Source organism: Drosophila yakuba, chromosome 3R (genome assembly GCF_016746365.2).
Source record: "Drosophila yakuba strain Tai18E2 chromosome 3R, Prin_Dyak_Tai18E2_2.1, whole genome shotgun sequence".
NCBI classification, from domain to species: domain Eukaryota; kingdom Metazoa; phylum Arthropoda; class Insecta; order Diptera; family Drosophilidae; genus Drosophila; species Drosophila yakuba.
The window spans coordinates 26098022-26113914 of NC_052530.2; the positions used below are offsets into that span (position 1 = coordinate 26098022).

Genomic DNA, 15893 nt, shown 5'->3' on the forward strand with positions numbered 1-15893 from the left:
TTAAGATTTCGATTGATGTTCCATTATATTTGAGATTTTGATTATATCACAGCTGTAGACTAAAGCTTCCACTAATATTATTTCTTAGAATTCGACCGCTTCTTGAATAAGTCTTTCAGTGGCCGCCGAGCTTTCCACGGACCCAACTATATATTTTCCAATGCTTGCCAGGCCATTAGCCTAAAATATTTGTAAAAGGGAAAACATGAGTTTAAAGGGTATATACTTAGTAATTCATACTGACCCTGCATCGCTTGATGAGTTCGTTTTGAGCATGGGTGATCTGCTCCTTCTTGCCACCCCAAGTCCTCAAAATCGACGTTTGAAGTGCCCGATCAAAGGCGAAGCTCATGGCCCAAGGCTTGCAGAGCGGAACATTGTTAATGGCATTCAAATGAACCGAGGCCTCCTCTTCCGATTGAGCGCCACTACAGAACAGGACACCTGCCAAAAAGGATGTATACATTAAGAGGAACTCATATATTTATGACACGAATCCTTACCCATGACGGCCGGAGGTACAGTTCGCCTGATGGCGAGAACTGTTGCCATTCCAATATCCGATGGTGGATGATTTTTATTGCTCTGCAGTCCGGGCATCACCATGCTGGGTTGCAACAGAGTTCCCTCAAGGAAAACGTGGTGATCACTGAGAGCCTTGTACACTCCAGCCAGCAGGATTTCGTTGACCTTCTGACACCGATCCAAGTCATGATCTCCGGTGGCCAGGACCTCGGGACTAATGATGGGCACCAGTCGCTGCGATTGACAGATGGCCGCATACCGGGCCATGACATTCGCGTTTTCCAAAATCGCCTGCGGCGAAGGAGTATTTTTGGTGATCTTTAGGATGCAGCGCCACTTGGCAAAGCTGCAGCCCTCCTTCTTGTACTGGGCACATCGATTGGCCAGATCATCCAGACCCTGGGTAGTGAACTCATCCTCGGAGCCAAAGAGTGGCGAAAAATGCTTGTCCACCTTGATTCCCGTGAGAATGCCCTTCTTTCTGAGGGCCTCCACAAATGGCAGTCCGTCATCCGTGCGCTGATGCAGTGTTTCATGGTAGAATATCACGCCGGATATATTTTCCGCTATCTTCGGATCGGTGGTGAATAGCATTTGCCTGTATATCCGGCGATTCTCCTCCGTGTTCTCCACACCGATCAGCTGGAACCGCTTGCCCATCACTGCACTGGACTCGTCGGCCGCCAGGATACCCTTTCCAGGAGCCACCAACGCCTTCGATATGCAGATGAGCTCCTCCTGCAGCTCCTTGTTCGGGTAGTAGAAGTGGGTCGTCATAGCGGTGTATTTTTTGAATTTGGACTTCACGAAAGTGAGCAACCAGATGAAAATTTTTAATGATTAAATAAAATTTGTGAAAGAAAAATCATAGAAACTTAATAATACATATATTTAAAGTTTGCAGTGAAACGTGATCTATCTCCAAATTATTAGGCATAACTCAAATCCTTTTACTTTCAACCTTTTTATTGACCAATTATTTTGATGTTTTCCAATCTAGATGCAAAATTTAGATTTATAGCAAGACTTGCCCACTACCTGACCATTTAGCACTTGCCTCCGTCTAATGACATTCTAATTAGACTTCTAATTGCTTTGGCCAAGAGTGGGAGTCAAAAACTTTCAGAGGCAGAGATTTGGGTAAGATTAACCGGCAGAAAAGAATAAACTTGGCCCACATTAATTATATCTGACCGCACCGACACATTTTCGTTTTATGAGTTTCACTTCGGACGTTTAATGACCAAAGTTTTGTTAACACAAATTATAAGCGGAAGCCGCGCTGTGTCATAAAAGAGGCGATACAAAGTGGAATAAAAGGTGATGTTTCATTTTGCGGACCATTTGCGGAGCGTGAATTGAATTTTCCATTTTTCTCTTGCAATTATCTGTCAGACCTCGAGATCCACTCAAAATTCAATTGAACTCGACTCGAACCAAACCGACGACTAATTCTAATTGGCGTGGGAAACGCATCGAAGTGCTCCAATAGCTTTAAAAGGTTCGCTGGCTAGACAGTTGCCTAATTTTGTGTAAATTATCGCACGAATTATGAGTCTCGTACGTGAAATTCTCCAAAAATAGCCAAGACAGCAAACACATCGAAAAATTAAGTACGATAAATATCAAGCAACACGGCCAGCATAGCCAGCACAGTCACAATTGCATCGCATTTTGGATTGTTGTGTTTTTTCTCCTCCGAACAAAACCGATCCAATCCAATACGATCCGATCCGACACCGTCATCAATATTCAAGTTTAGATCCCCCAATTAGGCCAGAGGCAAGACGCCGGATCGGCAACTCCGCTCAGCCTAATCGCAAAGCCAATAAATATGATCAACTGCGAAAATCCTCCACTGCGTTTCGAGCTCAGCCAGCCGAGATGTCTTTGCACCTAATTGAGCGTGGAGCGGCTGAGTCAGCCGGACAGTAGCCACCAGTTACTTGAACTTACTTACTTGGCTTGAAAATTATTAATTGATTATCTATAAACGTTTTAATTGAAAATGGCGAGTAGCTTAATGAATACACCGAAAATTGGGTGCTCTTTGGTTGGCAAACTATATATGGCATAACATAAATATATTATTTAAAATAAGTAATGTAACTTAAATGTTAAATTAATTTTAGGTTTTTAGAGGCTGTACTTTTGTTATTGATGGTGCTTTTTTACTAATATTACTAATTAATACCCCTACTGAATAGAACGTCCTCTTCCTGAAAAACCTTTTAACAGTGCACAGACAATTTAAAAGTTTTGGTAATTGCCATTTTACTGTCTTTGGCTCCTTCCGAAAACCAAGCAATGATCATTACCAGCCGGTAATACCCACCGAATTGGTTAGGGAATTCAATGGACAGCCACTTGGCTCCTGTCTTTTCAATATTAAATTGGCCGCTGGTCAGCGTTTAGTCAGTCAGGCGTAATTATTGTTATTACCAAATTAAGTAGCCAATTTTTTCATCGTCTTTCCGACTCTTTATCAGACTGAAGCCACTGTACTAACGACTGTAATCCGGCAACTACTTGGAGTGGAGTTTTTTCTTTCCTTTTTCATTATTTTTTGTGTGCGTGGGGTGGGCGAGTATGAAGTGGATGGGGGGATTTACTCACGCTTTTGCTGCAGTTTTTTTAACGATTTTGGATTTTAAATTTTTGAGCACAAAGTCGTTTGTGAGCAAAACCCATACGCAGACGTAATTTTCAAGGAAAATCTCTTCATTTTTAATGTGCCCCGTCTCGCATATGATGTTGCACACACTTTCAATAAAGCAGCAAGAAGGAGGCGAGTTGGCCAGCGTAAAATCGACTGAGATTAAATCGAGCGCGCATAATCATATTTAGCTTTTTGGCCACATCGTTCGTGGATGTCAACTGCAGGCCACTCTGTGTATATATGGTATATATGGTTGTATGGCTATTGTCGTGGATCGTGCTTCATTATCCCCCTGCGAAGCGGGTCAAATGCAGTTTGCTGGCCAAAAACAATGGCCATAGGCGCCACCATCTATGAATTAATCACGTTCATAATTTCGCTATCGTGTTGCGTTTGCTTGTTGCTCATAATTTCTTGTGTTTCTATCGTATTTTGGCCAGGCTATTGTGCTTCATTTGCCTTAAAAGGACAAAGGAGAGAGTCGTCGTCTTTGGAGCCATATTGTTGCATAATTAGGCACACGGCTCGGGGTGTTTGCTTTGGCATTTCTTGGCGCGAAAAGGCTTGTGTGTGGTCATGTTGTAACAAACCATTGTGTGGCACATTTGCCACTTCATCTGCATTGTTCGATATGGCAATGAGTGTGTTGGTCTTTGGTCTTTGGTCTTGGACGGGGATTTATGATTGGGGCCAGCATGATTTGGTGTCTTGTAGGTGGCTAACGACTTTCTGCATAATTTCGATCCTGTTGCAGAGAAAACTGCAAATGAATTGTAAATAAAATTGGTTGTTGCTTGGAGAATTGCAATATATATCTACTTTATCTTGCATGGCAATGTTTATATGTTGACATAATCCTAGCTTGGCTTGATGTTATTGAAAAACAAATTGCAATTCTTATGATTTTCCACTTTCAGCTTTGTTTGTAAATTTAGCTAAGCTTATCGATTCTATGCCACCATAACTCACAGTTTAGTGGTTCCCAAAAATGTGTGCTCATAAAGAGCTGCCATTGAAATTCCAGCCACACGATCTGACAGACAGGACACGTGCCAAACGCATATACTTCAATATCTAAATCTCAATAATAATGTATACTATACACACTTGTCTACAACATGACAGACAGCAACCCAAGGCTTGATGTTCATTCTGTGAAATCTTCATTAAATCAACTTCCAGGCCATTGCACAAAGGACCAAAGTTCATCGGCGTCTACATGCGACTTTACGACCCGCAAAGAGTATGCTTTTGTTTTCGTATTTTAAGTTTTCATTAAAATTTACGCATTATCGCATAAGCACTTGGCCTGCGAGGCGGCTGCGACTTTTGCCCAATTTTTACCAATTAACGGCGGCCCAATCTCACGTACATCGGCCATGCGTTTGGGCCAAAATGGTTGGGTGGGTGTTGGTGGCTGGCATGTAAAACGGCCAACTTGGGCGGCCGTTTCAATTTCGCGTCGGATTTTTTTATGGGCCCACAGCCTGTGCAGTGTGTTTGCCATATCGCGCCCGGCGCATATCAGTCGTTAAAAATGCCTCACATAATTTCGCTTATGTGCGTGCGACATTTAGCACCGAAAATGGCAAATGGCTGCCGGGAGCAGGAGGAATTCGCACCAGGATCCGTATCCAGGGGCTGGCACTCGCACTCGCACTCTCATCGGAGGTGGACTCCAGAGGTGTTGGACCTGGCCCAATAACAATTATTTTTAAACTGTGTGCTTAACAAACGGGCGAAGGGAAAGCGCCCGAACAGTGTGTACAAATCGGGGAAAATAAAAAATCTGTTAAATACCCGGAAAATTAAATTCCTGTAAAGTTTTCCGCTTGGTGGTAAAAGCTTATTGGGGAGAAAGTAATGGACAGCAACTTAATGTTACCAAAGATATTTAAGTTTTGAAAGAAAACAGAATGATTACAATCTACACTTCAATTCCAATCCAATAAAAAACTTTGACTAACTGTATTTTGTTTTTTTTTGTACCACTCAATAACCATTGTGCGATGCAAAACAGTCGGCTCCGAAATGTTAAATGCTTCACACTCAATAATTTAAAAGTGCTGTTCCCGGTAATGCGCCCAGAAATAAAAATTAAAAACCTTTTTGGCTTGGCATGCAGTGCGTATGCGTAATGCCTACAGGTATTTGTATGTGTGGCATGGTATGCCAAGCATTTGCGCGGCGTTTCTGTGAGAACCATAACCTTGCCAGTTAGCAGTCACCTGGTAATTGCTATCGGCGTTGGCGTTCAACTTGCCGTCGTTTTCGAACTTGAGGTGAATGCACAACAGAAAAAAAGTGGATACACTCCCAAGTGTTTGTATTGATAAAATATTTACTTACCTATTTTATTTATTTCTAAAAATACTAATATGCTTGTCATTGAATTACGCACATAAGAAAGAAGCCTTACCAAAAGTGCAACATTTATTTCCAGTGTAGGTGAACGATATCGTTGGTGTTGGCGTGGCGCACGTTTTGATTTGCAGTCAATGAATGTGCTCGTAAAGTCGTGTAACACTTTTGCTGCTGTTGTTGTCGTTGGCATATTGTTGTTGCTGTCGTTGCCCACTGCAGTTTTGGCCTTTTTGTGCATTTGCATTTTGGCCATTTGCCTGGGGGCGTAGGACCGCCCACGCGATTCCGGCCAGTGACTCAGGTTTTCATTCATAAAAAGCGAACAGCAACTCGGGCAGCGGAACGCAGGTGTCAGCCAGAAACCGCATTTGGCATTCAAAGTGCAGCTTCTCGTTTGGCAAAAGTTCAGGCCAAAGACGTGCCATCAATTCAATCGACGAACACCAGGGACGTTTTATTCGATATGTTCTTGCGAAATCGTTGTGTTAATTGCACCTGACTTTGCCCTCCGATTTTCACCGCTTTCCTTCCTCAATTCCTCTGCAATGGCCTGTTAATATTTGCCAACTTGGCTGCTGGCTGCTGGCTGCATGCTTTTATTGCTTGTTAATTGCCCAGCTGAAACACAAACAATAATACGCCCAAGCCATGCACCTGCCATCTTCTGCACTCCCACTCGAAATGGCCCAAATGTAATCAGGCTGGCAGCCATTGGTGGACAGCTTGGTGCTCGATGTTCCACATTGTTCCTCCTAATCCGAAAACGGCCGTTGACTGCGTGACACGATAATTCTTAGCCTGGATTACCCACTTGAGTTTAGGCCTCTGCACAACCAAATATAATTGTTAACAAATTCGCTAGTAAAATTTATTAATACAATATTTTTTTTAAATATTAATAACTAAATATTGAAATCAAGTAAAATATATAAAAATAGTATTTAGAAAGCGCTGTATCGATTTTCTTGTAGTGTGGGAAAATCACGCAGCCACCTCGAATGTAAATGTTTGTAGTCGGCTAGTGTTATTACCTGTCCGCCGGAATATTAGGCAGGGGCGTTGGTCAAGGGGGCGTGGCTGGGAGGTGGCTAAGCCGTGGGCGTGGCAAAATTCGTTGTAAGTACAACACATTGCACATTTGTTTGGCAAAGCCATTGGGGCGGCAGCTTGTTGGCCGGGCGGCAATGGGGAAATGGTGACAAATAACTTGGACGGTCCGGGAATCGAGCTCCATAGCTCCAGAGCGCCATGTGACCATGTTTTGTGTCTGTGCATCCGTGTCTGCATTCTGCATTCTGCATTCAGCATTCAGCATAGAGCATTCTGAACTCGGGCCGTGCCACATGTGTGTGAGTGTGGGTGTGGGTGGGTGCATTATGAGATTTATGCGCAGTGACAGGAAGGCTGTTGATTAATTGAACTTTAATGAAAAGATTTATGTGGTTTCATTATTAAAAGCCAACAGGGAGCAGCAGGCAGACAGGTTATGGCCACTGGGGCTAATTGCTCTGTATTGATTTTAATTGCACTAGATAGTTTTGGCACTCTAACTGATTGAACATTTTTACCCTTTGCAAACAATACTCTCTCCTTTCGCTGGCAACATCTTTCATTTGTCATCAATGATGGCAAATTTCATTAAGTATTCCCAGCGCGTTGCACAAATTAATTCTTGGCTTAGCCATATATCACTGGAAGTCAAAACTATAACTCATTACTTTAGCTTTTGCTCCACATTAAACAAAGACTCAAATACCAAAGGCAGCAGCCAACTAATTGATATTCTACAGTGATTATCGTTTTGAAATTTATGCGACAATATGTAAAATATATTTCTTTTTTGCTGCTCGTGCGCTTCATTGTTTCTTCAACAAATTGCAATTGCAGCGGTTTGTGCATATTAATTTTACCAGTCGCTGACGTAGACAATTGTTGTTGCCACTTCACTGGCGGTGGCACGAGCTGCATTTGGTGCGGTTGTTGTTGCAAGTACTTAGGCGCCGCATCTGACAACTGGAACAATGCACTTTCAAATGATAATTGTTACAACTTTTATTGCTGATACGGCAAGCAACTGTTGCCACTGCCACCGCTGCTGCTGCTGTTCCTGTTGCAGCAGCAACATTTGCCGACTGGCTGGTTTGCCATTGGTATTATTATGATTATTGCATTGTTATTGGCCTTTTATTGCCTCTGCACTCGATTTTCTTGTCTTGGCTGGCAGCTCGGAATAGCGGAAGACACTGGGGTATGCAAAAGTAGAGCTGCCATTAGTGTCACTCCGCCAGTTGTTTACGGCCGCACACTGGCAAAAATATACGTGTGCTTTATATCTTTGGGTTACATTCTATAAACCCATTTTACTTTTCATTGTAAAAATGTCACTGTAAGCCAATTTCCATTTATTTTTAAATGATTAATTTCCTTTGAACTTTTTTGCTAAGTTTTTAAATTAAAATGGCCAAAAGAGTATCATAACAAAAATAAAACTGAGATTCATCGTTTTTTTGAGGTGCCAAAATCTGTGTTTTTGTGAGTTCATAATTTTTTCCGGTGCTCGTCCTGCAGAAATTCCCATCAGGGAGTTTTTTGTTGGCCGTTTGATTTTCCGTGTTTTTTCGCCGCTTTTCTTTTAGGAGCCAGCAGTGAAGCACCGTTCGTTGTTCTTTGGACGTTGTCGACCGACATTGTTGCGATATTGTCAGCGCATGTGGGAAACACAAACAACGGCGTTTTGTTTGCAAAAGCGTGCCGGGCCAAACATAACCGCTGAATGGCGAGAGAGGGGAGGGGCGGTTGTGGGAGTAAAGTTTGGCCAAAAGTAGTTGGTGAAGGGGGCGGGGCGGGGCGGGGTCATGGCCCTATCCCGCCCTGTCGCTTAGACAAAACCAAACGTGGCACTTGGACACGATTTTTGCTGTATATGCCGGCTGTGTGTTTTGGTTTAGCCACAGATTTTTTATTTGTTGCTGTCTACTTTTATTGTTTTGCGGTCTGCATATTATATTTGGTCATTCCATGTTTTACCAATATCATTTCAGATTTTTTCATTATTCGATTTTATTTATTGCCGCTGTTTTGACCATTTTGGGTCTGTTGGTTATTATAAATGAAATGTTTGCCGATTATGTGAGTTCAACTCCAAAGCAAAAGTCATTCAGTTGAAGGCTCGCCTCTATTGAAACTTTTTTAATATATAATTCGCCCGAAACTGAATCTGTAAACTTTCCTAATAAATTATTGAGATTCTATGAAGAAATGAATGGCTTTCTATGAATAAATCAAATAAGTCTGATGTTTAATACAGCCGGCTGGCTTTGATGAACTCCATGATGATCTCAGTGGCTGCCCACATTAAACTTGATTGGTCTTCGACTACTTGAACATTCCTCGCCAAACCATCTTGATAGCAGATCTCATTATTTCCATGCAATTTTGTTGGCAGCTATCTGGAGGCGATAATCAGCTTTTGGTAACTTGTTTAGCATACGCAATTATATATAAAATTATATCTGAATGTGTAAATACTTGTATATGTTTGATATTTTAGCTGTATAATTTCGCATTCATGGCTGCCAAGCTCGAGCTCTGGCTAATTGACACTTAACATGGCTTGGAGTATTTTGAAGTTAATTGTGTGTCGACGTCAATAGTGTTTCCACCACTCTCCTCCGTCCAACACTCAAACATTTGTTGGTTTACCGAATTTTGTGTGCTTGTTTGTATTTAAATTGCCTTGTCGCTTGTTTAGTTGTTTCTGCTGCTGGATTTGTTTTTAGCTGCATTTGATAGCTATTCCATCGATATACCTGCAGCAATTTTATTTTCGCAGACATGTGTACTATTGCATAAATATAAATTCGAACAATGCATTGTCGAATTTTTCAGTTCCTCTTAACATAAAAATTCATTTTGAATTCATTTATGAATATGCTCTAAGCAAGACATGTTTATGTTACTTAATAAATGCCTGCTTAACAAAAGACTTTTTATCAAATTAAGGATTATTTTTTATTGCTTTGATAGTCAGTCGGTCATTTTGCTGTGTACAAAAATATTTCCTTTTGTTTTCATTTTGGAATGCAATTTGCCAAACATATTTTTCGATATTTGCAAGTCGGGTGAGAATTTTTCGTTGCTTTTGAAATACTTGTTTATTTTGGCCTTTTATTCCAATTTCGATTTCAATTGGCAATATCTCCGAGAAAATGACCAAAATGAAGTATGCAACATTTTTAACAACTTTGTTTGGCCTGTGTTTCCAGACAATTGTGACCGAAAAATGAGTCAAGTGCGTAAAACTTGACATCCATTTGTGCAAGTGAGAGAATATTTGTTGCTTTTATTCTTCGAGATTGGAAAAGCCGATGTGCAATCAAATGCTTGAAATTAAATCTGGAAAATAACCTAGTTTTTAAAAATTTTCATTTAGAACTTAGGCCAAACTATTGTGCACTACGAATTTAAGCTAATAAATAACTTACTATCATAACACATAGAGCAATCGTAAATAACCAATTATATTTATTTAATTGATCGATTTATTTATTTGCCTGCTATTTAATTGTGAAACACAAACACCTTTACTTTATTTTTTAAATGCTTTTTGGGGAAAAAATAATTTATTAATTGTTTGCGGACGAATGAAACCATATTGTCACAGAAATAGCTCGACATGTCTACCATTTGGAATTGCGATTTAGGAAACAATTTGCCTCATTGCGTGTTCTGGGAGATGCATAAATAATTAAAATGTTCGCATTAGTTTTTCATGCCACTCGCATGTTGCCAGCTCCAATTTCAATAAGCACTCTAATTGTTTTTAAGTGTTTTTCCAGCAGCGACAACAGCAGCCGTGTGCAGCGCAAATGAGCCGTAATTGCATAATTCTAATTTAGCGTCGAGTTCTAAGCACCGAAAAACATGTTGACTACAATTTATGCACGTGTGTGAGTTCACGAGTGAGTGAGTGTGGGTGGCTCTGCGTCAGTGTGTGTTTAGAATCGTGTGTGCAGTCACTCATTTTACTTAATAACTCAGTGCAAGTGCACGTAAATTCTGCTCTGGAGTTGAAGTTTGGCCATGGCCAAAAGTGGGTGGCTCAAAGTCTGGTTTTGGGTGCAGTGGGTGGATGAGTTAACAAGCAGCTTTGTGTGTGAGGTGGGTGGAAAAGGTGTCGGAAAAGTTTAACGTACTCACGGAAAGCCCAGGTGGCAGCAAGTGCTGCAAAATGTATCGATGCAGGGGTCGATAGTCAAAAATCAGTGGGGAGAAATGGATATGTTACCAAGCTTATAATTAAAAACAAATTTGAAGCAAAAATATAAAAAAAAACATTCCAATGCGGGCTTATATTGTAAATAATTTGTAAATGTCAACTAAAAATGTTTGACTTATTTCGTAGGCAGTCGATGACGCATGTTTTGTGAATCGACCTTGTTACAATAATCGGTTTTCAGTTTACAGTTTAAGTGTGACAATTTCAACTTGATTTCTGTGTCATCTGTTCCGCAAAATGCCAGAATTTCAAGTGAACATAAATGCACGCACACATTTCCACTGCTGAGTGTGTATTTAAATCCTTATTGCGACACCTGCACAAAGCAAATACCAATTAAAGGCTTTTCACATGCAGTCGAATGCCAACTTTGTATGAGCGGCGTGGGCGGTGGGGAGTTGGGCTGTTGGTAAGAAATTCGTGTGTGGGCAAGGAGACCGCACATGCATGCCATTAAGTTGCCACGCCCTCCACTTGCTCTGTTTACTGCACTTCAAAAAAAGCGCTATAAGGTTCTGAGCATTCTTAAAACACTTTTCTTACCACCAGAAGCAACTATGTTTTGATTTACTTTTAGCTAATTTAAGCTATTTAAGTTTTATAGTTTATATTTATAGTTTTTGTAATGGCTAATATATATATGTTTTTCTCTCTGTGGATGCACATCTACCCGAGAACGGAGGACAAACAAATTTACACAAATGGTAGCTGACCGTGTCGTGCTTGGTCAAGACCAATTTATATGCACCGGTCAGTTTGCCACGAGATCCCGGAGTTCAAAGATCTGGTTATAAAGCGCCTACGGTGAGCAGATATGGGGAAGGACCAAGTGCTGCGGCAGAAGCGGAGCTACGGCTTTGTGACCAACATCAAGGATTACTGCACCAATTGCACACTGGCAGGATTCGCTTACATTGCCAACTCAAGGTGAGTTGTCCAGCCTACGAAGTGATAGTACCTCAAGATTTGAATGTTGCCATTTGTTGTGTAGACTGCACTTCACGGAACGCATCTTTTGGCTGATTTGTGTGTTCATTTCGTCGTTGGGCTGCTACCAACTGATCATGGGATATCAGCGGAGTTTTCCCACACGAGCTGTGAGCATTGTGTTCGAGAGTCTGCCGCCATTTTCCAAATGGAAATTTCCTGCTGTTAGCGTCTGCGAACTGGCCTACCGTGGAAATTTGTTCTACAAATTCGAGGAATACATAGAAAGGTTGCGATTGACAAGGGGCTCTAGGTCAAGAAATGAGACTTTCTTACTTTTTTAGTTTGGGCAAGGACGTAGCCGGGGATTATCCATATGATGTTGAGACCGGTATATCGATCCTTCTGTTTCCTGCCTTGTATAATGAGAACGGATTGAAGGGAAAGTGTGGAGTAGTGCACAAGAATTGCACCGAAGCATGTGCAAAGTGTCCGTCGGACAACTACCGGCAAATCTTAACCTGGGTGAGTTGGTCTCGAATAAAGATAGTACAAATTATCCATATACTATAAAGTGTTATATGTTTAATGTATTTTATTTCACCAGTATGGAGCCAACTGCTCGGATCTGTTCGTGGAGTGCAAACTATCCCATAAACCCTTCGACTGCTGCCGGTACTTCAGACCCCTTTTGACTCCATTTGGCCGCTGCTATATGCTCAACTCGCTGCTGAACAATGAACCTGGCTCGAAGTACTGGCTGCCCAATGAGCTGGATCCCGCGAATCAGAAGGCTGTGATAAATGTGATCACCCATTTGGATGTGCAAATAAGCGTGATAAATGCGGAAGATATTCCACATACGGCCTTCTTTCCACCCGGAATTCCCCTGATTACCGAGGGACTGAGCAAGTATATGCAATTTAACCAGATCGTAATGAAGAACGATCCGGATGTTAAGGACGTTGATCCGAAGATCCGCAGCTGCTTTTTCCCAGAGGAGATACCGCCCAACAGTCTGTACAAGTCCTACAGCTTCAGCGTCTGCATCACCGAGTGCATTAGGGGCTTGCAGATGAAAGCCTGCAACTGTACGTCATTCCTGTACAATCCCAATGCCGATCCACGGTATCCGGACTGCAATCTGGAGGGATTCTTGTGTCTGGAGAAGACGCGTATGATCAAGCCCGACTCCAGGGTGCTGGTGAACAACAACAAGGGCAACAATGCCAGTTGCGGCTGCCTGCCGTCCTGCAATGATGGCGACATTACTACCATTTACGAGCCCGCTTTATTGTAAGTTTATTATACTTAGGCTAGCTGTCCGAGCCACGATGCTTATTTGCATAAATTCCCACATCCGGCAGTGTCAGGAATCAAAACAAGTACTACAACGGCACTCTGGACATGCCTTTCCTGCCAACGGATCAGTATCGCCGGCAGTCCCTTCGCACGCCTCTGGACGTCGTGGTCTCCATGGGCGGCATGCTGGGTCTCTTTCTGGGGGCCAGCATCCTCAGTGCCATTGAGTTTGTCTACTATTTCACAGTGCGACCCCTTAGCAACATGCTGGGCGCTCGCGCCGCTCGTGCGTAATTGGTCAACTGCCAGCGGCAAGTCGAAAGCCACTGCAAAAAGTTTTCGAGAAATTTACAACAAAAAAAACTTATAAAAAAAGTTCCAGTTAGGTAAAAACTCCACTAAAATCATTACAAAGCTTATTGAACTTTATTTTTTTTAATTATAAAGGAATTAAGAGTTCCTCAAGCTTAACAAGGGAATGGTAGCTTCTATACGTGCATTCGCGTCGTCAACCAAAGGGAAGTGTATTGAAAGAGAAGAACGGAATCCAGAGTCTCACGAGTTGGCTGCGCCTTGACCTCAGTCACAAGCGGCGTATGCGCAATTTAAAAATTTTATTAAATATTTGCTCGACTCGGTCACTGCAATGCGCATTAAAAATGCAACCATGGCATGCCGTCAGGATGCCAAGGATATTCGTACCGAAAAGCGATGCTGTGCGAGCCAAGTGTGAAACTGAAAATCAATGAAACTCACAATTTGCCCAGTCAGCAAACGCCTCTTGGCGACAACTGCAACCATTTTACATTTATATACCTACATATGTATATACATATACGATGCCTCAGATTTTGGCCACCTTTCAAGCCTGTTAAGTTTCTCATTCGCCTGGGCCATGTTGCTTAGCTTTAAATATTTAAAGCGACACAACAATAGAAAAGTGTGCTAAAAGCAAACCAGAGAAATGTAATCACATTAATTCTTTGCCACAGGCCTTCTTCTTTGCCGTTGCCGTTGCCTTTGCCTTTTTCGGTCATTGTTGCTTTTGGTCACCTCGACAAAGGTTAATTAATTATGCTCTACACCAATTAAAAAGACACGAAATGGGCCTAAGCTTTTAGCGCACGGAAAATTCGAGTGAAATGGGCTTAAAAAGGAATGTGGAACACTGTCAGAAGTGGGTCGTTGGGAATATTTGAAAAGCACATTTGAAACCAATTAAAAATTAATTATGGCAAACTAAGAGCAAAATCTAATAGGAATTGGTGCCCTAATAATTCTAAAGATAATGAGTTCATGAAATGAATACATTTCTATATTAGTGAACATTAAAAACCAAACTATAAAAAGAACAAGTTTATTAATAAAGTACATCGAAAGTTTATATTTATTAGCTTAAGCTTTAAATCTAAATTGAAATGTCAAGCCTCCTAGTTGGAAAACAATTTTAATAGCATGAAAGGCATACTTAAAGGGCATTAAAGGACTTCATAAAACTTAGCCAAACAACTTTTACTACTGAAAGGACCCAAGGAAACGGAATAAAAATCTCTGACCGCCACTTCCCGCAAACTCATAAATAATACTCTCTCCTTTTCAAGCATAAATATATATATATGTGTGTAAAAATATCTTTTTTCTGACTTTCCTTTAGCATGGCTTTCCATTTCATTTCATTTGCCGGCGGGACTTTGCCTTCTTCTTTAACACATTCATGTCCCGCACTCGTATTTATGGTGCATTTGTATATGGTTTATGACGGAAATCCCCTCCGCTCAGTCAAAGGATTCCCCGAACAAAGCGGCCAAGGGGGGCAGGTCAAACGAATTGCCGACCCGAGTGCAGTGAAAGTGTAGCGCCAGCTACAATGTTAACCGTATCTGTCCAGAAAAACTTTGCCAGGACATTGTTGCCAGTGACTGGGCGTATCATTTATCAAGCTCAGCGCAAAAGAGACGAAAAATGACGGAAGGACGACACGAAGAAAATAAAAAAGGAACAAAACTAAAACAGAAATAAGGAAACGAGAACATTTTTGTCATGTTAAACTGTCAGAGTGCGCATTTAGTCATTACTTACGTTTTCTGCTTTTCCGCTCGCACTTTTCCTCGGCTGTCAGTCTCATGAAAATGCAACACACACACACACACACCCACCGACGCACACACACACACGCACCTCGGCATGTCACACACTTGGACGAAATGTAATTAAAACTTGCCATGCAAGTCTGCGTCTGAGCTTGGCCATTAGCATAACGCTGAAAAGTATGCTACGTTATGTATAATTTAAACGAAACACCGCATCGCCATTTATCAAAACGGCTCGCAAAATGTTAATTATTATGTTTTATTGCCTCCGAAAGTCAGACCGCCGCTCTCCCTTTGGTCGCTTTTGTAGGATTTTATTTTTGCGTTTTCCCGTGATTTAGCCGGACAGTTTGAAATATGCTGCCGGCATGTGGTCGGTTGACCGGGCCAAAAAACCAGAATTGCGCCCGGCAACTTAAATCATTCGCCGGCTGACAGCCACACTCACACTATGAGACACACTCACTCACACCAGAACACACACACACACTTTTATGCATGCATATAAATATAATTGTATAATGCTTTCCGGTCATTGATTTAAGCGGCGCCAGAAGAAGCAGGGTGCCCAGAACAAGTTCGAAATAATTAAAATTCAAATAACTTCATTAAAATTTAATTCGAGTGCCAGGGAATTGCCAGTAAGTGGGCAGTCTCTTGGCTGCATTTCAATTGCTGCAATTGCGAATTGCCAATGGGAAGCGCTAAAATAAGCAATTGCCAGCGAGCTCCTGCTGAAAGAAATAGT

General features: G+C 41.6%; 2 protein-coding genes across 2 annotated transcripts; one reads left to right on the forward strand and one right to left on the reverse strand.

The window, feature by feature from the left end:
- LOC6538397 (fructose-bisphosphate aldolase) lies at positions 1-1399 on the reverse strand. The gene is made up of 3 exons (XM_002098885.4): positions 504-1399; positions 245-444; positions 1-180 (listed from the first exon to the last, which is right to left on the reverse strand). Exons 1-3 carry the CDS (start codon positions 1300-1302, stop codon positions 85-87), a joined length of 1095 nt encoding a protein of 364 aa, XP_002098921.1. The 5' UTR covers positions 1303-1399; the 3' UTR covers positions 1-84.
- Positions 1400-9746: 8347 nt separating this feature from the next.
- LOC6538398 (sodium channel protein Nach) lies at positions 9747-14441 on the forward strand. Its single transcript, XM_002098886.4, has 5 exons — positions 9747-11753; positions 11818-12042; positions 12098-12278; positions 12361-13049; positions 13121-14441. Exons 1-5 carry the CDS (start codon positions 11641-11643, stop codon positions 13347-13349), a joined length of 1437 nt encoding a protein of 478 aa, XP_002098922.1. The 5' UTR covers positions 9747-11640; the 3' UTR covers positions 13350-14441.
- The last annotated feature ends 1452 nt before the right edge of the window (positions 14442-15893 follow it).